This window comes from Ahaetulla prasina, chromosome 4, assembly GCF_028640845.1.
Source record: "Ahaetulla prasina isolate Xishuangbanna chromosome 4, ASM2864084v1, whole genome shotgun sequence".
Classification (NCBI taxonomy): Eukaryota; Metazoa; Chordata; class Lepidosauria; order Squamata; family Colubridae; genus Ahaetulla; species Ahaetulla prasina.
The window spans coordinates 120,299,209-120,327,022 of NC_080542.1; the positions used below are offsets into that span (position 1 = coordinate 120,299,209).

At 37.7% G+C, this 27,814-nt stretch overlaps 1 protein-coding gene across 2 annotated transcripts in view; it reads right to left on the reverse strand.

The window, feature by feature from the left end:
* The window catches only part of CACNB2 (calcium voltage-gated channel auxiliary subunit beta 2), a 187,110-nt gene that overhangs the window by 71,544 nt on the left and 87,752 nt on the right, over positions 1–27,814 (reverse strand). For both annotated transcript variants that reach the window (XM_058182232.1, XM_058182231.1), the window contains exon 3: positions 5,795–5,914. In XM_058182232.1, the coding sequence (XP_058038215.1) occupies positions 5,795–5,914 (120 nt within the window). The remainder of the gene's footprint in view (positions 1–5,794; positions 5,915–27,814) is intronic.

Below are 27,814 nucleotides of genomic sequence, written 5' to 3' on the forward strand. Positions count from 1 at the left end.
TCACAGTCCCCACCATCGATGTCCGTTGTCAGTTTCTCCACCAAGCCTATCATACCGCCCCTCTCCAATTACTCCGAGTGCACTGCGGGCTGCTAAGGCCAAGACCTGTCCACAGCCAGCTACTGACCCCAAAAGGCCACAGGTCCCAACGTGGCAGGGGGCCAGCTCGGATAGATGGAACCAGGAAGAGAAGGCGAATGAAGGCCGGGAAAACCTACACCCCTTCAAGGATCAAAAGTCAGGGGCGGACAACTATAGGCTAGGAAGAATCCTTCGCCCCTTCGATGTCTAGAAGTACGATGTTTAAAAGTCCAATGGGGTGGGGGGGAGAAGCAGGCAATCAATAGGGCCAGATGGAAAACGCGATGTAAAACGCCGATAGAGGGGAGCAAACCGCAGCCTCGTCTCAGGCCTCTTCTCCCACCGCGGCCTCACCACGCCCACCGCTGATAGGATCGTAAAGCAGAGGACACCGCTGGAAAGACGCCTCATGACCCACCAGGTCCTCGCCCGGCGCAACAAAGTGCCGGTGGGGCAAACGGGCCAGAAGTGATGTCGCGGCAGGAGTCGGGCCGAAATCGAGGCCGGAGCCCGCAGCAAACAGCAGGCCTCCCTCGCGCCCCGAAGATGGCCGCCATCATCCGACCCGCCGCTCTTCCATCGGCCCGTTCTCGACCGCTGCACATCCGAGAGGAACAAAAAACCTCTCTTGCAGCAGCCAGAGAGATGGTAAAGCATACCGGGGGACAGGAGCAGCTAGGTGAGTCACCCAAAGCCCACCATTCTCGGGAAAACCTCCAGCACCGATTCCGACTCCTCTAACAAGCCGCCATACTTCCGCATGCGCAGAGCCTTCTCATCACATCAAAGCCATCCGTTCTGCTTCCCTAAAATGGTTTGTGCAGTACTATAAAAAGCTCTGGAGTTCCATTTCAGTCATAGGTTGAGGGCTACCTTTACCACAAAATTCTAAAATTAGAATCAAGGGCACAGATCAGATGCAAATAATTAGAACATTGTGAGAAAAAATCTGAGAGGAACTTTTTTAATTCAAAACTAAGACATTCAGTTTTACTTGCTCTTTGTTCTTGAAATGTGTGGAGTTACTATATCTAGATGAAAAGAACTCTCTGAGGCCTTCAGAAAGTTATAAATGCTTATGAGTCTTGGATGTTTTTTTAAAAAAATTTCCCAACAATTTGACAATAATCATTCCACTGTCCAGAAGATCATCTACAAGTGACTTCAAACAACTTTGCTTAGATTCAAAATGAAGTTTCTACAAACCCCATAATCTCATAACATGAGTTAAGGTAGATTTCATCATTACCTATGACAAAGCACACAAGTCTAGCATTAAGAGGAAGCTGCACAAATTAGATCTATGAGGGAGGTGTGCCAGAGTAAAAGTCTGTTATCCAAAAAAACATCAGGACAAAATTAAAATTCGTTCATGAACACCAAGGCAAAGACCCAGACTTCTGAAACAATGTACTCTGGACAGATAAGGCAAAGATAGTGTTATTTGGCCAAAATACCAGAAGACATGTTTGGCAAAAACCGAAGATGGCAATTCAACAAAAGAGCTCAATCCAATTGTAAAGCGCAATGGTAGAAAGATTATGGTTTGGGATTGCTATGTTGATCAGGACCTGGGCAGCTCACAATTGCTTAATCCATAATAAAGTCTTAAGTCTTCATAGTACCAGAGTTCTTCACATATGTTAGGTACTTATCCCTTGACTGGTAGAAAGTGGACCTCCATTATCTCTAAATTGTTTAGAGCAGTGTTTTCCAAGCTGGATAAAAGTACTTTTTCTTAGAATAAACAACACAAGAACTCAATACCCAATAACAGGAACATTTGGGAAGACTTCCAGATAAGAAGAATGCGCACAATAATTTGTTTGCAGAAACAAGCGAAACAGAATAAAAAGAAAGAACAGAATTAATAACTAAAATAACTTCAAGTATCTAAGTATTCTAGCCTAAGTATTCTAGTATTCATTATAACTTGCCAAAGGTTTTTAGTGATTTTTTTAAAGGATGGTCTCACATACAAACATTGTAATATGCCAAGCTTAATGTAGCTAAGGCTATGTTTAAAGTATGACCAAATGTATATTTAGTAAGTCAAGAGATAAAAGAAACATACTTCTGAAACTAGGGCAAGACAATTTAGTTGCAGTCAACTGGATATTCAGCAGAGTTCAAAAACAATTCCAAATTGCAAATCTCATCACTTGATGATATAAACCAGATTCCGAATATGGTGTATTTGCCATTTCCAAAGAAGCGTATATACTGACCATTTATATTTGGACTCATTCCAGCCATCACTGGTTTACGAATTCTATCCCTTCCTGGCTATTAGTTGAGAAGAGTTCATTTTCATCCATAAATTAGCGATAGCTGTTCCCCCTGGAAAACCTATCTGAACAGCTGAACAGGAAATGAACCCCATATACAAATGATGATGTTTTATGATTACTTACTCATAAAGGGCTGAAGTATTGCAGCAGGGTACCATCTAATCCCACATCAATGAAACATTTTAGAAAGACATCATTATGAACTGTACTAAAAGCCATTGAGATCTGAATCTGAGTCAATAATTGTACCATTTGCTTTTCTTTCCTTTTCTTTACAGCAAATGGTATACATCAAGCAATCCAAGGGCATTTCAAATGGAAAAAACAGAATTCAGATCAAAAGAAGTACTACAATATGTTTCCTTCCTCAACAAAAAAGGAAGAAAAACAAAATGAAATTGGTGGACAACCTCTACTATAGCATTTTATTCCAAATATGGAATAAACTATCCAAAATTCATAGAATACAATATATTTTTTAATTCTAGGCCTAATCATTATGTCAGGGTTCCAAGTAATACCCCCAACGGAAGAAGACTCTGAGCCTCAAAGTTCTTCAAAGTTCCATTTTATTAGAGATGTCATATTCCACATCCAAATCCCTGCCTAGCGCCCACATGTCCATCACATGGCCCAATCATTGCACCATCCAAACTGGAGATGCCTCCCAGTCATACCCCTCCAGGTGCAGGGCAAGATGTCCTTGACTCTCAGAGAAAGGAACGTTATTATGTCTATATATCTCCCCAGCTCCATACAATCACCCTTCCCAGTTTCCCACAGGACTAAATGTGGCAGGCCTGAAGATCTAATGCAAAGATGGCTTCCAGGCCTTACACACTAGTTCCTTCAGTATATTACCAACATAACTCTCCTTTAAAGAAATATTTGTAGCCAACTTTGTGTGTACTGCCTCAAAATCTGGAACATTGTTATTGTCTTTACCTATAGTCAAATATGAAATAATATAAATTAAAACTTGTAATTTGAAATTTTGTAAACTAAAACTTTTCTGATTTGTGCATCTTTGGCTGGGTGGAAAGTATAACAGTCTAAACAACATACTCTTCCTATTTCTGAGAACAGCTGTATCAATTAGAAAGTTGGGGTGTAATGGCTAATTTAAAAAATCTGAAATTCAACTTTAAGAATTATGAAAAAAATGGTGATATGGAAAATTGGATGGAAGCATGTATATTGACATTGGACTAATTAACATATAATTAAGATAAATTTTTAAGATGTGCTATGTTAAGAATAAGGGACATGGTGGCTCAGGGGCTAAGACGCTGAGCTTGTTGACCAAAAGGTCAGCAGTTCAGCGGTTCGAATCCCTAGTGCTGCCATGTAACAGGGTGAGCTCCCGTTACTTGTCCCAGGTTCTGGCAAGCTAGCAGTTCGAAAGCACGTAAAAAATGTAAGTAGAAAAAATAGGGACCACCTTTAGTGGGAAGGTAGCAGTGTTCCATGCGCCTTTGGCGTTGAGTCATGCTGCCCACATGACCATGGAGACGTCTTCAGACAGCGCTGGCTCTTCGGCTTTGAAACAGAGATGAGCACCGCCCCCTAGAGTTGGGAACGACTAGCACATATTTGCGAGGGGAACCTTTACCTTTTCCCTTTATGTTAAGAATAAATATCTTCTATCAGATGGCAATATAGAGTTAAAACATTTGTTAGCAACATTGTTTGGACCAACAGCATTTTCAGTTTCTGAGATATTAAAACAATTTGTTAAATTCTTTAAAACTACAAAGCCTATTAGTTTTTATAGGTATTTGTTATCAATAGATCAATTTGATATACAGATGCTAAGAAATGAGCAGGATAAAGAATTGGAAGTTCCTATATTGCCTAGTCAATACCAATAGAAAATATTTGTAGCTCAGGATTGAATTGTGGGATCATGATGATCTCTGAGCTTGATTGTTTTCTTGCAGATGTTTCATTACCCAACTAGGTGACATTCTTTTTCAAAAGAAAAAGGCAATAAAAATAAATTTTAAATGCTTATGCTTTTTTAATAAAATTAATCAGGTGGATCTAAGTTTAATGGTTGGCCTTTAATTAATCAAATTCAGATCTTATGATTAGGGAATCAGTTTTAAAATAAAAACAGTTGTTTTTTGAAGATAAACAGGAATAAGGAAAAATTCAAAGAATATTCAGAACAGTATAGCTATTTTTCAGAAACAGTAAGAATGAGATTAGTAACGTACAGGGGAAGTTAAAGGAAGGAAACATGGAATTAAGAAATTTGGTAATCATAAAGAATAAATGATGTATTAATTTCTCTTTTTATTTAAAAAAATATGTACATGGTGGTGCTGTAGATATACAATCCAGAATTCCGAGGATGAAATGCTACAAATACTATAAATATTAATTTAATTCATTCTATTTTGATGCTGTCAAACTCTGAATTGTCTCCGGGTGGTGTACAATAAAATCAAACAATAAAAATGCAATACAATGATTAATTAAAAGAAATAAAAAAGGAGACTGAGTGGCAGATCAATGGGTGTCACAACAGCAAAGGCACTCTTCGAGTCCTAATCAATGACACTGTTTAACAGAAGGAATTGGAAGTTCACTAGCTCTATTATACTGAACTATTCAGAAGGAAATCATATCTGTCTATGTCTAGAATATGATGATGTTCGTCCATTGTGTTCAAAGAGGACCTTGACATCTAACAGTTTGTGGGCTGTGTCCACGATGTGTCCGCAGCTGGCTGGTAAAGCCTATAGGGGCACGAAATGTTCTGCCACATGTCGGGCAGGCATGTGTGGGCACCATTGTTGCAGCATTTGCAGCTCTAGCTTTGCGGAGTGTTTTAGAATATGTTGCTATAATGAATAACCTTTTAATCGTTTTTTCTAACATGCAATATTCGAATAGTTTGTAAAATATTATAAGAGAACTTTGGTTACATTTTGTAGACTACTTATTTTGTAATCTCTCCACAGGAAATAAAACAAAGAATAGTTCTCTTTGAGACAGTGATTTGCATCATGTGAGAAGCAATAATAAATCTTTTCTCTCAAATATATATTGTGATATGATGAAAAGACCAATCATTTGCAACTACTGTGCAATTTGTTATGTGTACTGTTTATTTGTACACATTTATTTGTACATTTATTTGGATATTTGCACTGCATTATCAAGACTCTAGTGTACATATACATGAAGGTTCCCACGGTGCATGGATACTAGAAACTAGAACTGCTTGTCTCATACAGTTTAAATAGACTTGTAACTGACAAATATTTTTTGCTTTGCAGACCTAGTTTGTATGCAGTAACACCAACTTTGTGATGTACTTTTTATATAGATAAAACAATGCCATCAAAAATTAATCAGGTAATTGTTTTATTAGAACAATCATTTCCCTGAATCATCCCTCCAACACCTCTTACTTTTGCTTTTTCCAGCTGTGTCTGGGCCTGTCGTTCAGCCTCTCTCCGCACCGCTTCTCTGTCCTCCTCAAGAGACACATCTGAATCAGACGGACGGCTGGTATAGGAGTCCGCTGAACCCTGAGCAAAAGAAAAACAGAGATTGAAAAATACAATTATGATCTTGTTTCAAAAAATAAGAATGTTTCTGTGAGGTTTCTTTTTCAGAACGAACTGAAAATCCTGGTCTTGTTTTTTTTTTTTAATTGCAGTACCTGCAGTTAGCCTCCATAAGAAATTAATGCATAGAAACAGTTTTAATTCTGAAGCCATTCTGAAAACCAATGTTCATTATCTAGAATTATGGTTACTGATTTGTCCTTCCTTCTACTCAGCAAATGATTTTTGCTTTGCAAAGATAGATTTTGTAGTATGAATGGTGCACTGCAGGCTAAAGGATGTGCAGCTGTTTCAAGAATAGCTTTATATCAGCAAACTAGAAGCAAGGCAATTTGAATCTAACTAGATCAAAAATACAAAGTTGGTAGGAATAATCCTTGAAAAGGATTGTAACTTCAGCTATGAGCCACAGATAATATCTTAACTGAAAAATACCTCTTCAAATACCTTTTTCCTTCAGAAAATAATGACTCAACCATTCAGTAAAAATAGAAAGGATTTCAAATCAAAATGTGGCTGACAGTATATCTGCAGCAGCAGTCAAGTAATAACCAACTACCTAGGTAATGAGGCCAAATAACTACATAAATAACATATATCTTTCATTCGATCCCACCCCTTTCCGCTATAGTCAGAGGAATGAAAACCTGCTAATTCAAACAGAATAGATGCAAGCAGTGCCTTCCTCAGCCACCTGCAATGCAAAATATGCCCGCAAATTGAAACGTATAGCTTACATAGATATCTGAATTCTTCAGCTGTCCGTCTTTGGCTCTTTTCAGAAGCCTTATCCACGTGGCCTTCATTAGCCAGCCAGCTTAGTTATTGTCTGCATCTGCAGAGCCCAGCACTGTTTCTCTTACATGTGAACATTGGAACACTGCAGAATCACAGTTCTTTGCACATCCATTATCTACAGCAAGATCTTTCTTTTCAGCTTAACAACCTTTCTAAGTCTCTGTTCTAATGCAAGTAAATTCTTAATTTGTCATGTCACAAAATACAAAAATGTTTTGTTAATTTGGGAGAAAAATCAAGACCAAGTATATTTTAAGAGAGATAGTACCACATTAATGTAATCAGTATACATAGACAGACTGTATGCTTTGTCCTTGGGGTTCAGAAATTCAGAAATCCATTTCTGAATTTACTTCACTGCTCTTCCCCACCCCCACCCCCTTTACTATGTAAATTCATTGTTTACAAAAGAATCTTTGCGAACTCTGTGCAAAATGTAACATTTGAAAGTGCAAAGTTCATTTCATCTTTTCAGAGCTTGAGTGTATGGAGAAAGAGTAGTGTTTAGAACCTTTTCACAGAACTGGGCATGCTCCATACATACAGCCATTTACATAGATGCTCACATCACACTGTGTTGCTAGTCAATGTCAAATTACCAATTTATATCTCAAAAGTAAATTGCTGAAAAGCAATACTGTTTTTAGAAAGTAGAAACACCTAATACCGTATTTTATTCTTTGCTATATATTTGACAATTTGTTTGTGTTATTTACTGAATTTGAAAAATAGAATTATATTGTAAAAATAAAGACCACCTCTAATTACTCTCAATGTTTTCATTTGATTAAAAAGTTGTGATATGCCTTGGAGATTGTAAATATATTTTGGTTACTTTAATATAACTTAGATGTCCTGGGTAAGTAACTACATAAATGCCATAACTTTTTAACATTTTGTTTGTTTCATACGTCTTCTATTACTGCTTTCCTATCTATCATCCATTAGTTCTACAATTAATAGGAACATTAGTATATCTCAGAGCAAGGAGTCTTCTGTTCTGAAACAGTCATAGATTTTAGAGCTGGGAAAGAGCTAAAGAATGCTTTCTACACCAGTTGTGACATTGGTATTTTGAAATCCAGGACCAAGGCAATATGATTTGATATACATTCATAACAACTGTGTTTCATTCCAGGTATCTATGTGTCTTTAATAATAGTAGATTAGTTAATAAGACAAACCAAAGATTCCAACAAAGTAAATGTGCAATGAGCAGATATCTTTAAGGTGCCAAGGTCTGTGTACATGTTCATTTATGTTGACTAATTTCACAGCAGCATTCTACTCAGCCCTCCAGTTTTGATTTAGAAATCAAAATTGCAGAAAAAACATTAGCACCTCTGACATGCTAATTAATATCGTTTTGAACCTTGAAAGTGAGCAAAACTAAAGAGTCTCTTTGTTGAAAGTGTAATAAGTGGAGAAGCCACAGTGGGATGGATAGCATAAAAGTTTAAATAAATAAAGAAATTCACAAATAAAAGAACATACTTAAAAGCCAGACTAATGTTCAAGATTAAAAGATAAAAGGGAAGGAGCAAAGTCATCAGAGAAGATCCTGGAGGTTGGAAAGAAGAAAAATAAAAAACCAAAACTGATACAAGTAGTCTCTGACTTGCAACAGTTTGTTTAGTGATCGTTTAAAGTTACAATGACGCTGAAAAAAAAGACTTACGTGTTCTGTCCCCCTCACCTCAGTCCGAGTGATGACTTAATTAGCCGGCACTATCAGTTCTGGCAGCAAACTAGTGAGCGTATGCCAAGTGTCTCTGTTATCTCCCTTGATGCCGATGAGTCAAACAGTATTTCAGCACTAGTCAAGCAGTTGATTTGCCTGCTACTGTCGTGTCCCACCCCCCACTCCGACGAACGAGTCAAGGAAGTCCGTAACCAATTTGGCAACGAAGCCTCTGCAGCTTGCCAAGTTCTTCCAAGGTTTCTCAGGGCAGGCAGGAGTCCAAGTTGTGACTTCAGCGATAGGGTCTGATATCAGCAAACTCGATAAGACTTTGCTTGACTCAAGGTTGGAATGCCAAAAGCAGATCCTTTATATAGGCTGTGGGGTGTGGCTCCATGACTCAGCATTTATCCAGGCCTGCCCCTCCCTTCCTTCTGCTGGCGTTCGCCTCTCAGATCTCCAGAAGCGAGGATCCTCCCACTCTGAATTGTCTTCAGCTGGATCTGCTGGCAGCTTCTCAGAAAGGAAGGGGTCAGAAGGAGTAGGCCCGAGCAATTCCAATACTGGCTGTTTTCCTGCTCTGACAGCTGAGCCAAAGGAACACACGCTGTGTGAGTGAGATTTATCGGGCTTGTCCTTCCACTTCTGGAATCGTCTCCGGGCATGGGGCCTGGAAGCATGACAGACCATTCATGACAGACCATTCATCTTCATTATCAGACTCGGAGTCTGATAACAGGCCCGGTTGGAGACGGGAGGGGCCCGGCTGAGGAGAGGAGGGAGGACGAGTCACAACAGCTACGAGGAGGCATAGCAGCCCTTGCTGCTTTTATATCCTGTGGGGTGTGGCTCCATGACTCAGCACTTCCTAGGCCTGCCCCACCCCTGCTTCTGTTGTTCCCGCCTCTCCTGCCTATGAAACCTAGGATCCAGCCAGGCCTGATTGCCATCAGCTGGGTCTAGAGGTGTGGCCTGGGGGGTGGGAAGAGTCAAGGGACGGAGGCCTCAGTACCTCCTCCACCTGGCCTGCCTCTGGCTCCTGGAGCTAAGCCAGGGAAGCCGGTGCTCCTGAGGTAAGTCCTGATGGCCCTTCCCCCTCACTTTCCAAGTCACTTTCTGGCAGGGGGCCTGGCTCGGGGGGCGCAGACACAACATTATGATTGTTTTTCATACGTATGACCATTGCAGCATCTTTGTGGTCATGTGATCAAAATTCAGATACTTGGCAATTGACTCATATCTACAATGGTTGCAGTGTCCAAGTGTCATGTGATGATCTGCAATCTTCTGACAAGCACAATCAATGGGGAAGCCAGTTTCACTTAACTGTTTACTAACTCAACAACTGCAGTGATTCACTTAACTGCTGTGGCCAGAAAGGTCATAAAATGGTACAAAATTAACTTAACAATTGTCTCACTTAGCAACAGAATTTTGGGTTCAATTGTGGTTTTAAATCAAGGACTACCTGTATAAGATAACAGAATAATACCGAATTACAGAATAAAGAATAACAGAGTTGGAAAGGACCTTGGATGTCTTCATAGTTTGATGTCCATAAACTATGTTTCATAACGCATGCATAAAGGTAAAGGTTCCCCTCGCACGTATGTGCTAGTTGTTCCTGACTCTAGAGGGCAGTGCTCATCTCCGTTTCAAAGCCGAAGAGCCAACGCTGTCCGAAGACGTCTCCGTGGTCCTGTGGCCAGCATGATTAAACACCAAAGTACGATCAACAAGCTCAGCGTCTTAGCCACTAAGCCACCACGCCCCTTATGCATAAGATTACAAGAACTTAAATATATACTGGCAGATAATTCTAGTGAATTGATATCCAGTGGGATCATGAAGACTTAGAAATGACTGAATAACAAATGGTCTGTCTCCCCAATCTTAATACAATACTGAACAAACTCACTATACAATACTGGCATTTCATTGTAATAAAATAATTTAATGAATTAATTCTAGTGGTCTTCAGATCCTGTTAAGTATTTACAGTAACTGTCACAATTTATATCAATGACATAATTACACAAATGATGTAACTGTTGCAAATTGTGTAAATTCAGATTTAACAAATATACCACCAAATTATATACTACATAAAGGCTTTACTGTAATTCAATTTGTGAAAATTGTGGGAAGTCTGGCAAAGTAGTACTTATCTCATAAATAGTAATTCAACCAATCTCTCTTAATTAACACATTATAAAGAAGACTGGGAAATCTCTATTACAGTTTTCCAGTATTTACCGTACACAAGTATTAAATATATTTATATAAATCTGTGGTGTTCCTGATCATGCGATCTACATGGAATTTGAGAGGACTCAAGTCAATATTTATTAATTTTATTTTATCGTTTTTATTTGATAATATATAGAATACATCTGTTCTAAAATACCTAACCTGGGATTTGTGAATGTATATTAATTTTGCTTCACTACAGTAAGAAGTACAAGCTTACAATGCCAGTAAAATGTACATTTTATCTTAGCCATGCTTACATCTAGCTACATTATCCCTTTATATCATCTTTTCATTTCTCTTTTGATGTGTTAGATGTTGTTTTTACTTGTCTGACATGATGCCCTCCTGATATTTAATAACGTAATATAGTATCCATCTTAGCATGAAGGATTTCTCATAAGCACACCTTCACCTCTTGCAAGAATTAATTTGGGCTGAAGTAATATGTTTTGATGGAGCAGGTTTAGATTTGTTATTGTAAGATCTTTGGCCTGGAATTCTAATTATCAATCTTACATCCGGTTACTAGTTGTTTTTATGTCAGGGCACACTGCATATTTGTAGAGTTTTGCTCTACTTTAAAAGGGACAAGGAATCTGTTTGATCTTCAAGAAAATTTTTCATAGTCTTAACTGATTGCAACCTGTCCTCTATTCTGTTCTTTAGTTCACATTTTTTGATCTACCTACCTTGATTTGTTTGTTTCATATACCCATAAATTTAATCCCATGATAAATTACCCACTGTATCTAATAATTAGTTAACACACAATGTTGATTTTATTGCTAAATCCTTTGCAAGCTTTTTCCTGTATTTAGAGGAAATTAAATTCTTTTGTGAACTGTTAGTTGTGAAATTAATGCTTGTGGTGGTCAAAAAAAGAATCTAGGAATGTTTTCTATCTTAAGCTAATACAACAATTTACTTTGCAATATCATCAGGAAAGAATGTAAAAGAACATTACTATGGTGGTTATATAATTAAAAATAGTTTACAAATTGTTCAAATTATTTCTTTGTCAAATCCCTCTTCTCTCTGAGCAATACAAATGATAACTACTAAACCTTAACTGTTCGATATAACTTGTCCATCATCAGAATATTTATTATCAACTTGCCTCTGATTGCACATTACAATTACAAACATTTTCCACTTTAAAATCATACAACCAAACTGACTCTAGCATGAAGCTTTACAATAAAAACATAAATTAATTGTTTTAAAATAAAATTTATCCTTTTTAAAAAATCCTGGAATTAAGAAATAACACAGTATGACTTAAAAAATAAATTGTAAGAAAAGAATACAAACAATTCACCATGACAAGTGAAATCTCTCAGGCTTTACTCATTTTCAGTAGAAGACTATTATTGCAGGTTTCAAATCTCAATAATTATATTAGTCATTATCTTGGCTACCTCAGATTTCTTCCTTGGAACAGTTGATTAAAACAGTTCTGCTGAAGACTGCTTTAAACAAATCTAATTGTCATAATTTCTAATAACAGCTTCCATGAAAACACCTTTCTGAACAAAAATTTGGAACTCTTGTGGAAAATCATCTATGCTCCAAAGTAATATGTACATCCAATCGTACAGTTATATTGAATATGCTAGAAATTAACATGAAGCATTTCATAAATTCCAATGATCCATCTGTTAAGCTACTGAAGTTCGCAGATGACACAACAGTGATTGGTCTCATTCGAGACAATGACGAATCCGCATATAGACGAGAGGTCGAACGACTAGCCTTGTGGTGCAACCAAAACAATCTGGAACTGAACACACTCAAAACCGTAGAAATGGTGGTAGACTTTAGGAGAAACCCTTCCATACTTCCACCTCTCACAATACTAGACAACACAGTATCAACAGTAGAAACCTTCAAATTTCTAGGTTCCATCATATCGCAAGATCTAAAACGGACAGTTAACATCAAAAACATCATTAAAAAAGGACAACAAAGACTGTTCTTTCTGCGCCAACTCAGTAAGCTCAAACTGCCCAAGGAGCTGCTGATCCAATTCTACAGAGGAATTATTGAGTCTGTCATTTGCACCTCTATAACTGTCTGGTTCAGTTCTGTAACCCAACAAGAAAAACACAGACTTCAGAGGATAATTAGAACTGCAGAAAAAATAATTGCTACCAACCTGCCTTCCATTGAGGACCTGTATACTGCACGAATCAAGAAGAGGGCCGTGAAAATATTTGCAGATCCCTCGCATCCTGGACATAAACTGTTTCAACTCCTACCCTCAAAACGACGTTATAGAGCACTGCACACCAGAACAACTAGACACAAGAACAGTTTTTTCCCGAAGGCCATCACTCTGCTAAACAAATAATTCCCTCAACACTGTCAGACTATTTACTGAATCTGCACTACTATTAATCGTTTCATAGTTCCCATCACCAATCTCTTTCCACTTATGACTGTATGACTATAACTTGTTGCTGGCAATCCTTATGATTTATATTGATATATTGATCATCAATTGTGTTGTAAATGTTGTACCTTGATGAACGTATCTTTTCTTTTATGTACACTGAGAGCATATGCACGAAGACAAATTCCTTGTGTGTCCAATCACACTTGGCCAATAAAAATTCTATTCTATTCTATTCTAAAAATTGCTAATGATTAAGTAGCAATCCATTAAGCTTTATTCATGTTCCAATGCAAAATATTTATATTTCTATTAAATAGTATTTTATATTTATATATACAACCAAGATGATTTACATTAATTTAACCAAAATTGTTCACCAAATTAGTAGATAAAGAACAAATCAATATAGAAAAGATAAAGATGCATGTTTTCACATTTTTAGTACATATGCTCCTATAACTTACATATTACAAATAGTTCCAAAGGCTTAAGGACCCTAAAAGAAATAACTTACATCATTCGTATTTGAAAGGTTAGTATAGAGCAGTGATAGTCAACCTAGTCCCTATCGCCCACTAGTGGGCTTTCCAGCTTTCATGGTGGGCGGTAGGGGTTTTGTCCGATACTGAAGCACTTTCCTTTTTTAAAATTTAATTGACTTTTATACAATTTTTCATAGCATTATTTAAAAACATTTTCATTAGGTTTTCATAACATTCCCCGTGACAATTTAAGTTTCTGAAAATATACTATTTGTATCGCCCGTGCATAAGTTTAGTTCACGTTACGTAAGTGAAACTAAATGGCGCTACAGTGTGACCACAAACAAAAGAGCCTTGTCCCAAAATAGCTCGCGCACCTCCCCCCACACCACCCAGCTGTAACAGACAAGCAGAGCTGGTAGTCGACGCCCCCCCAACCCAATCCACGATGCGCGAGAGGCATGCACAGACGACGATACACTTTATAAATCACCATTACTGTGGAACCAGTGGGTGGTTAGAAAATTTTACTACTAACAGAGATACAAAAGTGGGCAGTAGGTATAAAAAGGTTGACTACCCCTGGTATAGAGCCTGCACATCAATTTTGCAAATGAAAAGTTGAACAACTTTCAGAAACATTCTGCAAGTAAACTAACTTGTCTTTCTGGATAGTGCCGACCTCTGGACATTTATCCTGGTTTTAATCATCTCAGGTGTAATTTACTGCAATACTTTCTACATAAAGTGCCTTTATGCCACTCTGCAGCTAGTCCACAAAACAACAGGATGGACTGTAATAGGCATGGTGTGGTATGTTCTGTGAATTGCATTGGTTAGCAGCAAATGGAATTTAAGGTTGTAGGATCCAGTCTGGGTTGGTCACCAGGTCAGAGGTTTTGCCTTCCAAGCTTTCGGACTCGTACTGGACTCCATCTTCAAGGAACTTCTCTTTAGCAGACTGTGTGCTTAGACTATTCTCTGTGTGTTAACCTCTGGTCCTGGTGACCAACCCAGATTGGATCCTGCAACATTATCCTGGGACATGTTGCTTTCATTCGGAATTTAAGGTGCTCATTATCATATGTAAAGGGTTATGGGATACATCCTGGCTTTCTAAAAGATTACTGGACCTGTAACGATTTTTCATCCTTTTTGACATACCAGCAAGTTTATACATCTTGGCACAAATGATCTGTCCCAAAAGGATGTGCTTTCTGTGCAGAATGATTTCCAGAGCTTAGGGTATGAACTTAATAGCATAGGTTGTAGGCTTAACTTTTCAGAGGTTTTACCAGTACATAAGGAACAAAAAGATAAAGGCCAGCGTGTAGTGGAGTTTAATGTGTGGCTAAAGGAGTGGTGTAAAAGGGAAGGCTTTGGTTTTATTAGTCATGATGTCTGCAACTGGTCCAATGAAAAATTGTACAAAAGAGATGGATTGCATCCATCAAAGAAAGGGACTGAGTTACTTAGCAATGCATTCACAGATTTTCTGGATAAACATTTAAACTGAACAGTGGGGACAGAGAATTAACTGATATAGAAAATTTCTGTCCCCAGCAATCGAAAACTAAAAGGGTTATCAGTGCATGTAACATAGATGTCTGTATGGGTAAGACTATCAACCATGCTATCAAGCAAAACCAAGCATTTAACAGTGAGTGCCGTACCATGTGCACTAAACCAACAGGTGGCAAGAAAGTAGGGACAGACAACACAGGTTATGTAGACAGTAAACACAAGATCAATCCAAATGGACTCAAATGTCTATACACCAATGCACAGAGTATGAGGAATAAACAGGGTGAATTAGAAATCCAAGTAAATGAGGGTAGATATGATATTGTTGCCATTACGGAAACTTGGTGGGATGAAACTGACAAATGGAACATACAGCTAGAGGATATAAATTATTTAAAAGAAATAGACCAAATAAAAGAGGAGGTGGAGTTGCACTATATATAAAAATAACTACATCTCTACAGAAATAGAGCACAACAATGATGAAAATCATCTTGAATGTATTTGGGTCAATATAAAAGGGTGAAAACGATATTGCCATAGGTCTATACTATAGGCCACCCAACCAAACAGAGGAAGTAGATGAACTTTTTGCTAGTCAGCTAACTAAGGTATGTAGGAAGCACATCACAGTAGTAATGGGGGATTTTAACTACCCTGACATCAACTGGGAAACAAACTCTGCACCAAGTGGAAGATCCAACAGGTTCCTAACAAACCTAGCAGACAACTTTGTTTCCCAAAAAATAGAGAAGGCGACAAGAGGATCAGCCATATTGGACTTAATTCTCACTAACAGAGATGAAATGATAGAAGGTGTTGAAGCTACAGGAACCTTGGGGGCAAGTGACCACGCAATATTGGAATTCGACATTAAGCAAATGCAAGTAGTAGAACAAAGTCAAACTAGAGTCTTGGACTTTAAGAGAGCTAATTTCAATAAACTTAGAGAGAGCTTGAGAAGGATTCAATGGATGAGAATCCTCAGGGGGAAAACAACTCAAGAAGCTTGGGAAATTTTGAAAAGTGAGATTATAAAAGCACAGTCTAACACAATACCAATGAAGAAGAAAAATAGTAGATCACAAAAGAAACCAGCATGGATGCATAAAGAACTATCTGACAAATTGAAAGACAAAAAGGACAAATATAAAAAGTGGAAAGAGGGGCAAATAACTAAGGCAGAATATCAGCAAATAGCCCGAGCCTGTAAAGATGAAGTGAGGAAAGCTAAGGCTCACAATGAACAAAGGCTAGCGACAAAAGTAAAAAATAACAAAAAAAGCTTCTTCCAACATGTTAAAAACAAGAAAAAAGTCAAGGAAACAATTGGCCCATTGCTGGGAGAAAGTGGCAAGAAGATGACAAACAACAGGGAGAAAGCAGATCTACTTAACTCATATTTTGCATCTGTCTTTACACAAAAGGAAAAAACAATCCAACCTATCAAGATCAGCACTACAAAAAACAGATTAGAAACACAAGTTAAAATAGGGAAGAAAATGGTAAGTGAACACCTGTCTACCCTAGACGAGTTCAAATCACCAGGACCGGATGGATTACACCCCAAGGTTCTGAAGGAACTGGCAGACGTGATCTCAGAACCACTGAACTATATCTTTCAAAGATCCTGGAGCACAGGGGAGCTGCCAGAGGACTGGAAAAGAGCTGATGTAGTTCCCATCTTCAAAAAAACAGATCCAGGAAACTACAGACCTATCAGTCTGACCTCAATACCGGGGAAGATTCTGGAAAAGATAATCAAGCAACGAATCACCGAACACCTAGAAGCAAACAAAGTAATAACCAAAAGCCAACATGGGTTTGTCAAAACAGATCATGCCAGACTAATCTTATCGCATTCTTTGACAAAATGACAAAATTAGTAGACCAGAGGAATGCTGTCGATATAATTTACTTGGACTTCAGTAAAGCATTTGATAAAGTAGACCATAACCTACTACTAGATAAAGTAGAAAATGTGGGTTAGACAGCACCACCACCAGATGGATTCGTAACTGGCTGACCAACCGCACTCAACGTGTAGTCCTCAACGGAACTACATCCACATGGAGGAAGTATGCAGTGGAGTACCCCAAGGCTCTGTTTTAGGCCCAGTACTCTTCAACATCTTCATCAATGACTTGGACGAGGGGATAGATGGGGAACTCATCAAATTTGCAGATGACACCAAGCTGGCAGGAATAGCCAACACTCCAGAAAATAGGCTCAAGTTACAGAAAGATCTTGACAGACTTGAACATTGGGCGCTATCTAACAAAATGAAATTCAACAGTGAAAAAAGTAAGGTTCTACATTTAGGCCAAAAAAACAAAATGCACCAGTACCGTATATGTGGTACCTTGCTCAATAGTAGTACCTGTGAGAGGGATCTTGGAGTCCTAGTGGATAACCATCTAGATATGAGCCAGCAGTGTGCAGCAGCTGTTAAAAAAGCCAACACAGTTCTGGGCTGCATAAACAGAGGGATAGAATCAAGATCACGTGAAATGCTAGTACCACTTTATAATGCCTTGGTAAGGCCACACTTGGAATATTGCATCCAGTTTTGGTCGCCACGATGTAAAAAAGATGTTGAGACTCTAGAAAGAGTGCAGAGAAGAGCAACAAAGATGATTAGGGGACTGGAGGATAAAACATATGAAGAACGGTTGCAGGAACTGGGCATGTCTAGTTTAACAAAAAGAAGGACTAGGGGAGACATGATAGCTGTGTTCCAATATCTCAGGGGCTGCCACAAAGAAGAGGGAGTCGGGCTGTTCTCCAAAGCACCTGAGGGTAGAACAAGAAGCAATGGGTGGAAACCGATCAAAGAAAGAAGCAACTTAGAACTAAGGAGAAATTTCCTGACAGTTAGAACAATTAATAAGTGGAACGACTTGCCTTCAGAAGTTGTGAATGCTCCAACACTGGAAATTTTTAAGAAAATGTTGGATAACCATCTGACTGAGATGGTGTAGGGTTTCCTGCCTGGGCAGGGGGTTGGACTAGAAGGCCTCCAAGGTCCCTTCCAACTCTGATGTTATATGTTATATGTTATAAGTTAGCAAGGTTAGGTCCTACTAATATTATCACTTAACTATCATCCTGTCTGCCCTCTGGAACATTATATCCCCAAAGAAGCATATGTCATCTACTCTGGTGTCACGTACACAAGGTCTTAAAACCTGGGTGTTCCTCAGGCTTGGATTAGGTCAGTGGTGGGTCTTATGTAATAATGTAGCATACTGAGAGTGTGTTGGTTTGTACTTTTTAAGAATGGTTCATTATGTTAATTTTGTTTTATTGTTTGCTGTTGATTTTGTACTTAATATTCTTAATATAGTATGTTGCCTAGAGTCACTATGAAGTTAAACAGCTTTACAAATTTAAATTAAATTATTCTCAAAACCAACACACAGTTGAAAGAAATATTTTAATTTTTTTTAAATAAAACTATATTTAGATTTAAATACAGTTTAAAACTAAATGGGGTGAGTGTGTGCTCACATAAGCTCTCATGGTGTGTTTTTGTTTGGAATTAGGAATATAACAATACAACAGGCAGTCTAATGAAAATTATGATTCTTAATAAGGACAAGGCAGAGGAATTGATTCAGCTCTGTTTCCAGGATAAAACCATGATATGGAGGTTTAATGGAAAGCATATACAGTTGTTCCATTTCATAAGGAAAAAGATTATGCCTAAAACTAAAATTCCAGAATGATGAAATTTCTCTAAATTCAATAGTTTTATGCATAATTATGAATATTTAAATATCTTTTTTAAAAAAACTTTTCTACCACACTTTGATCTTCAAATAATTTCATTAATTGTATAAATTTGAAATACTTCTTAAAACCATAATTACCATAGTTCTAGAAATAATGTATTCTAAGATAATCTTCTAAACATAAAATATATAAGGATGTCTCTTATTTATAAGTGTTATAAATAACTTGAATATTTTATGGGTATTTCCCACAAAGCAAGAAGATCTAAAATTATACCAAAAGAAACACAATGAGAAGGTGATTTCCTCTCTACATGTAATGATCAAATTACTGTTTCATTGTTTTGCAAATAGTAGGTTTGTATGGCACAAAGATAAGTTACTATTTAGTTTGTTGAGTACTATAATTTAAATTTCTACCATTTCATTTATAAATTACGTTACTGAAATTTAGAATTAATCTATTACTGTAGTTGTAATTAACATTTAAACTTAAAGAAACCTCCTAATTTCTCTGTCACATTTCCAGCTGTACTTTGACATATAGTGATTCAAATAATTGCCTGTGTGGGATAACACTATGAAAATATTTCTTTCTCAGTGGAGACACTTTTCTGAAAGACACTCATCACCATTAACTCAACCCCAGTCAAAAAACTAACAAGCTTAGACAAAAAAAATGCTCAGGAGAAAAGTTATAAGAAAAACAAAGTATCATTACAGAGAATCCTGTTTGTCTAGTAAAATTGTGCAAAGACAACAATTTCCTAGCGACTAGAAAAGATGAAGGAATTCATAATATATCCTTGATATTAAAATCCTCTAAGGATCTAAAAGACGGGAGTATTATTTTTAGGTTTTAGAAAAACTGTAGAAGAAATTTACATATGTAACAATGTTCTGAGTAGTAACCAAAGAGAAGATACCAATCGCTTAATTTTTCCACAATCTAGAATTTAGGCTATCTTTAAGGTTTCAAGCACCAGCGTAAAATTCTTTAACTTTCTTGGGAATAGTTAGAATTCAGCATAATGAATATCTGAGATAGTCCAATCTTCAGATCAGCTTCTTCAATACAGAAGCAAACCCACAATCTTCTGGAATACCATATATGAAAGCTTTTTTTAAAAAAAGTTAGTTCTATAAATATGAGTTCTGGTACTGTATTATAATGCTGACATACATTCTCTTTTTAAATATACATAGGAAAATATTTATGATATTTTGTAGTTTATTCCCTCTCATATCTCCAACTGCTAAAACTCAAGACATAATAATAGAAATTATTATTGAAGACCAAATAGGCATTTATACTTCAAAATTTAGTATTACACATTTTTTCACATTAAACCATTTCTCCTCTTTAAAAAATGTAAAATTGCTCCTATAACTGAAACATTTCCCCAAATTTTACAACTTTATCAATGCCATCTTTGCACATACATTCACAGCTTACCCTTTCATAATCTTCATCATAAAGATACATTATTTTTGCCTTATACAGCTTCACATCACTTAATGGATTGCTTTCTGTTGTATTTCTTTATTCTTCACTCTGTGGTTTACCATATTGGTAATTTTCAAAACCTGGGATAAGATAGCTCCAACTCTTATTTCCCACGCTCGCAAATTTTTTAAAATATTGTTCCACTCTATAAAAACAAAAATTCTTGCTGTAAAACAGTTAAGGAACTGTGGATTTGGCAAGCTGCACCAGTCAAAACTATAAACAAAGAAAAGCAGCCACAAAGATACGTTATCATAACCTAGTACTATAAGTAGAACCATACAGTTTAAGCACACTGATAGGACAGTCAAGCCTCTTGTTAATTTAATGCTACTGTACTGATTGGCTGGCAGAAGAGATGGATATAGATATAAAAAAGCAAGCATGCTAGTTGCTCAATGAAGCATTATTTCAAATCACTGTGGCAATATAACTTTTCTTTGCATACTGACACTGTACACAAATAAACAAACACCCATATGACCAAACAGAAATTTATAGCATTTGGAGCAGAGGTCAGAAGCAGCCACTACAAACTTTAAATATTCAAAACTGACTTACCCATTACATTTTATCCCGGAAAAAAGATTGGATAAATATCAAGAGATTTAGAGAATTCTTACTTATAACAGAACATTAATTTTAAGTAAAAACTGACATACACTATATATTTATTTTAAAACTTATACCATAATTGCTTTCAATATGTCAAATTTGAAGGAATGGCTCTACTATTCACTAAGGATAATCAAATAGCTGCATCAATAGGAGGAACGGTTGAATGAAATCTGAAAATTTTATAGATAGTATCATACTGAACAGAAATACGGAAGTTTTGACCTATATCTAGAAAAGTTTCTGATACTTTATCCAAACAAGACAAAGTGGCTGTTAATACAGAAGCTAAACAATTCTCAGATCATTTCCAATTTAGATTCAAATGGGGTGCTATTACATCAAAAGGGATGGTACTCCCTCAGAATGATTGATGTATAATCTAGGGAATCATTGGACTAGTATTATTTATGTACATTCTTTTAAATGTAGTCGCTGACAACAATCATTCACACTCTCATTAGCTATCAATGTGACTACGATAATATGGTATACAGGAATTGCCCTTCAAGAACTCCAAACATTTCATCTAGTGCTGGTAAAGATGCTGACCTTTTCAGCTGGAAAGCTTACAGTCCCAGTTTGAAACCCAAGTGCCATGTTATGGGTGAGCTCCCATTATTTGCCCCATCTAGTAGTTTAAAAGCATGCAAATGTGAGGAGATAAATAGGTAACATTTTGGTGGGAAAGTAACAGTGCTCTGCACACTTCGGCATATAGCCATGCTGGCCACATGACCATGGAAGTGACTTTGGATAATGCTGGGTACCTTGGTTAAGAAATGGAGATAAGCACTGCCCCTAGAGTCGAACATGACTAGACAGAAAAAACCTTTATGAAAAAAGGAAAATATTTGTAGCTCAGGGTTGATATGACTCAAACTAGGTAACAGTGTCTAGTCATGTTTGAATCTAGGGGGAGGTGCTCATCTCCATTTCTTAGCCAAGGGACCCAGCATTGTTTAAAGAAAGTGATGTTACCTAGTTTGGGTAATGAAATGCTGGAAAAAAACAAGCAAGCTCAGAATACGCTGAAGATCCCTTATGTCAACCCTGAGCTATAAATACTCTCTTTTATTAGTACCACATGAGGGTCAAACGATTCAGGCAGCACGCATATAGGAAAAATTTGCCTGCAGGCATACTTCCACCAAAGAACAAGTTTTCTTCCTGCATGAATGCCTATCACAGCGTGCCCTCCATATCAGTGTGAGGTACAAACCTCCAATAAACTAAACAGCTGGATGGAAAATAGCCCAAGAAAGTGGGCAAAACTCACGATCACAGATGCCCACCTTAAACAAATATCTGCACACCATAGCAAACCTCAAAGAATTGTTGGAACAGATGATCACACCACAGCACATGGAGAGACTGGCCACTACCACCATCAACAGATCCCACAGACATGCGGGAAAAGAAAAATCAAACTGCAAACTCCTTAAATTCAATTCTAGAAACAAAAAAACACGAGAGCCTGAATAGGTGTTCAACATGTCTAACTGCCCACTATCCACTGCAGAACACAGGATCCTAAAAAATAGACCAGCACTGATGATGCTGCGTAGTTAGATAATGAAACGAATGCAAGAAAGCAAGCACGCTCAGAAACCTTTATGTTCTAGGAAATGTGGTAGGAAAAAATAAAACGTATGATATTCACATGTGGGAATCATATTCCACCTGAAATTATATAGCATTTACCAAATTTTTAAAAATAAAAGCTTCCCCAATGCCTAGAGTAATGATGGACCACTTGTAATATTTTGTCTATTAGATTGTGTTAAATTCCAAAAATAAATTTCAATTTCTCCCTCCCATTTCTTTCTACAGTAAGCAAGTTTTGTTGTAGAATCACTATTTTTTAAAAAAAGTATTTTAAAATTCATTTCAAAACCCATAAAACAATTAAAAATAAAACATTGAAATTATAAAATTCACAACTAGATGCTCAATAATTTCATTTATGATTGAAATAAATAAACTACAAATGCTTTGCATGTTAGCTAAAACCCAACTGGATTAATTGGAATTCTTTTCCTAATTTGAATTCTATAACTCATGGAGGACTGTTCTTTCCTTTTCTGGAAATATAGACTATATACACCGTTTGCAATTATTATAGCCAATTCCTGACCTCTCCAGGAAGCATTTGAAAATGTGTTCTTAAGAATCAGTCAGCAACCTAAATTCTGAAAGGTAATCATTTGGTTTTTCATATAAGTCTCTGATATTCCCTGAAGCAGCCATTCCATGAAAAAAAAAATGGCTTGGAATAAACACACACATGCGCCATTTAAACCTACTATTTACAGGTGAAACTCAAAAAATTAGAATATCGTGCAAAAGTTCATTTATTTCAGTAATGCAACTTAAAAGGTGAAACTAATATATGAGATAGACTCATTACATGCAAAGCGAGATAGTTCACGCCTTGATTTGTCATAATTTTGATGATTATGTCTTACAGCTCATCAAAACCCCAAATTCACAATCTCCGAAAATTAGAATATTGTGAAAAGGTTCAATATTCTAGGCTCAAAGTGTCCCACTCTAATCAACTAATTAAGCCATAACACCTGCAAAGGGTTCCTGAGCCTTTAAATGGTCTCCCAATCTGGTTCAGTAGTAATCACAATCGTGGGAAAGACTGCTGACCTGACAGTTGTGCAGAAAACCATCATTGACACCCTCCATAAGGAGGGAAAGCCTCAAAAGATAATTGCAAAAGAAGTTGGATGTTCCCAAAGTGCTGTATCAAAGCACATTAATAGAAAGTCAGGTGGAAGTGAAAATTGTGGAAGAAAAAGGTGCACAAGCAGCAGGGATGACCGCAGCCTGGAGAGGATTGTCAGGAAAAGGCCATTCAAAAGTGTTGGAGACTTTCACAAGGAGTGGACTGAGGCTGGAGTCAGTGCATCAAGAACCACCACACACAGACGGATCCTGACATGGGCTTCAAATGTTGTATTCTTCTTGTCAAGCCGCTCCTGAACAACAAACAACGTCAGAAGCATCTTACCTGGGCTAAAGAAAAAAAGAACTGGTCTGTTGCGCGGTGGTCCAAAGTCCTCTTTTCTGATGAGAGCAACTTTTGCATCTCATTTGGAAACCAAAGACCCAGAGTCTGGAGGAAGAATGGAGAGGCACACACTGCAAGATGCTTGAAGTCCAGTGTGAAGTTTCCACAGTCTGTGTTGATTTGGGGAGCCATATCATCTGCTGTTGTTGGTCCATTGTGCTTCATTAAGTCCAGGGTCAACGCAGCCATCTACCAGGAGATTTTGGAGCACTTCATGCTTCCTTCTGCAGATGAGCTTTATGGGGATGCTGACTTCATTTTCCAGCAGGACTTGGCACCTGCCCACACTGCCAAAAGTACCAAAACCTGGTTCAATGCCCGTGGGATTACTGTGCTTGATTGGCCAACAAACTCGCCTGACCTAAACCCCATAGAGAATCTATGGGGCATTGCCAAGAGAAGGATGAGAGACATGAGGCCGAACAATGCAGAAGAGCTGAAGACCGCTATTGAAGCATCCTGGTCTTTCATAACACCGCAACGCCACAGGCTGATAGCATCCATGCCAGGCCGCACTGAGGCAGTAATTGATGCAAAAGGGACCCAAACCAAGTACGGAGTACATATGCATGCTTATACTTTTCAGAGGTCCGATATTGTTCTATGTACAATCCTTGTTTTATTGATTTCATGTAATATTCTAATTTTCTGAGATTGTGAATTTGGGGTTTTCATGAGCTGTCAGCCATAATCATCAAAATTATGACAAATCAAGGCGTGAACTATCTTGCTTTACATGTAATGAGTCTATCTCATATATTAGTTTCACCTTTTAAGTTGCATTACTGAAATAAATGAACTTTTGCACGATATTCTAATTTTTTAAGTTTCACCTGTATGTATGTATGTATGTATGTATGTATGTATGTATGTATGTATGAATGAATGATGCATTCATACCAGTGGTGGGTTTCTACCAGTTCAGGCGAACCGGTAGTGGTGGCGGCAGGAGGCTCCATCTACCCACCCAGATATCATCATGTACGCTCTGCGCATGAGCGAAGTGAGAGCGCGCGTGCTCCCGATTCCAAACTGGTAGCAAAGATAAGAGGAAACCACTATCGATTCATACCTATTTAGGTTTTAAATAACTATGTATACAAAAACTTTTGAAAAACAACAGAAAATGGTATCAGGCATCTTTGTTAATTAAATCACTAAGTGCTCTCTCATTTTCTCTCTCTATAAAAACAAACCTTTTTACTTTTACTTACCTTACTTTAACTTTATTTTTACTTTTACTTATTACTGCACTGCTTGCAATAATTAAACCCCACATCTATTTCAGAAAATGTGACCAATAATATACCATTACATGTGTGGATAGCATTGAGATGTTATGTAAATATTTATCTTTTGCTCTTTTCAGTAGATGAAAAAAGATTCAGTTTGGTGTGGTATTTATTTAAATATTGCTATTTCTGCTTTCATTGAAATCAGCACGATGTGTTAAATGTAGTGTTACTTTATTTGAGGGAAGTGAGTATCTTTAAGCTTTCCTGTTATAGATCTTGCTGTACTTTATCCACTGCACTTTAAATTGCATTTTGCTGGTCACTAGGAAGTTCAACTCCAGAAATAGATATTTTCCATCTTATCAGTGACAGAATGACACACTAAGTCCCTACTCTGTCAATCCTTCTCTGGACACCTTCTCCTTTGTATGCAGCACTAACTGTATTTTAAGCATAGCTTTGTTACTCACATGCCTCCCATAATAACTAAAATGCACGTCCACAAGAATGATATAAAAACCTGCTGAAAGTATTTTGTGCATATATTCATTCTTCTCTGCATCAACAGCTACCAAGTATGACATGTTGGCATAATTCTTACAAGCATGGTTTCCTTGAGAGAACACAGGATGTGACAGCTGCTACTGAAAACCTTCTCCCTGGTGTTTTATTTCCTCTTTTCATTACTTCATGCATTTTAATCACTTATGGCAATTCTAAGATCAAAGTCATTTATATCTAATAACAGTGATTTTCATTGTATGATTTATTTAAACATTATTCATAATTTTCTTTGCATATGTCAATTAAGAAACCATTGAGGTATGTATTATAATATTGTTTTTATTTTTCTCATGATAGTTTCATCATATACCCATATTTATTAAATCTGGATCTGGGTGTAATAGTAATCTCCCATTAAATTTCAATGGATGTAGCCTCTAAATATGTGGAAATCTGGATCCATTTCACATTTATTAGAAAAATTGCTAAGAGAGTTTGGTGATGTATAATGTACAAGTACAACATCAGCCTGGAAACAAGGAGACTGAGTTTTACTGCTTTCTTAGGCATGAAGCCAGATGGGTGACCTTGGGGTAGTCATTCTCTGCTTAACAAATAAAGCAATGGCAAGCAATTTCTGTGCATGTGTTTTCCAGGCAATTGCCAGCAGTGACTCAATAGCACAAAAAAAGTATTTGTTTTTAAAATCTGTAGATGGTTCAGAAGGAACGTTGTACCGATCTGAACGTTCTTTCTGTGTGTGCTCTATGAGAGTCCAAAGCAATGGGTGATAACCTTGTCTGATTGGCCAGAGACTGAGTTGTAATTTGTTTAGACATGCCTTCTCCTTTCTGTTTAGCTCCAGTTTGTTAACTATGGTCTGGATCTGGAAAAGACGTAACCTGTAACGATAGAAAAACATACTCTCCTGGAGCCTGGAACCCCTTAGAAAAGTAAAGAGGAGTTGAACTCTCATGCAGTGCACATAAAAGGAACATTCAGATATGTTCCTTCTCCTGTACGCTGCTTAGAGAGTCCTTAGAGAGTCCAAAGCAATGGGATATGCCCAATCTAAGTATTCCTAGGGTAGGGAGTAGAAACCTCCAGGGTCCTGTTGACTGGAAGAACCTGCTGCAAGATCCTTCTCCCAAAGGCCGCTTCTTTCTAATGAAGGGAGAAGGTGAGGCTCAGGTAGGTGCCCTGCAAATCTCTAGTACTGAAGCTTGAGTGGCCCGGGCCGCTGTTGTGGCTGCACTTCTAGTAGAATGGGCCATGATGAGGGACTGAATAGGTTGGGCCTAATGGTCGTAAGCCATAGAAATACAGGCCTTGAGCCAGCGACCTATGGCAGATGGAGACACCTTTGTGCCCAGAGACCTGGGCTGAAAAGAGACAAACAATGCCTCTGTTTTTTGGAAAGGTGCCGTCCTGGTGATGTATATGCGCAGGGCCTGCGTACATCTAAGGTGTGCCACCAGCATTTCCTGGGATGTTTGGGATTTGGGCAAAAATCTGGTAAGATAACCTCCTGGGCCCGGTGGAACCAGGAGTTGACTTTTGGCATGAATGTTGGGTCCAGTCGAAGGATGACTCTGTCAGAATGCATAATAAATGAGTCCTTCCATACTGAGAGAGCCGCCAGTTCCGAGATTCTTTGAGCAGAAGTAATGGCGATGAGAAAGGCGACCTTGAAGATCAAAAGCCTGAGACTGGTGGAAATCAAAGGCTCGAACGAAGAGGACATGAGTACCTGTTAAGACGAGGGACAGATCCCAAGAAAGGTATCTGTGAACAAGTGGAGGTGACAGATTGGAAGCCTCTTTTAGAAAGCTAGGGACCCTTGGATGATGAGAGAGGGTGGAAGCTCCCTCGCAGGACAGAATAGCAGCTAAGGCGGCTACCTATCTACAGACGGTAACCGTGAGATGCCATTTTGAAAGCCACAAGGTAACTGTGAATCAACCAAAAAAATTCTTTGTAAACTCTCAATTAATTGTTGACAATTTCTTTGCAATCACCGCTCTGGTGTACACAAACCCCCAGTATGGAGG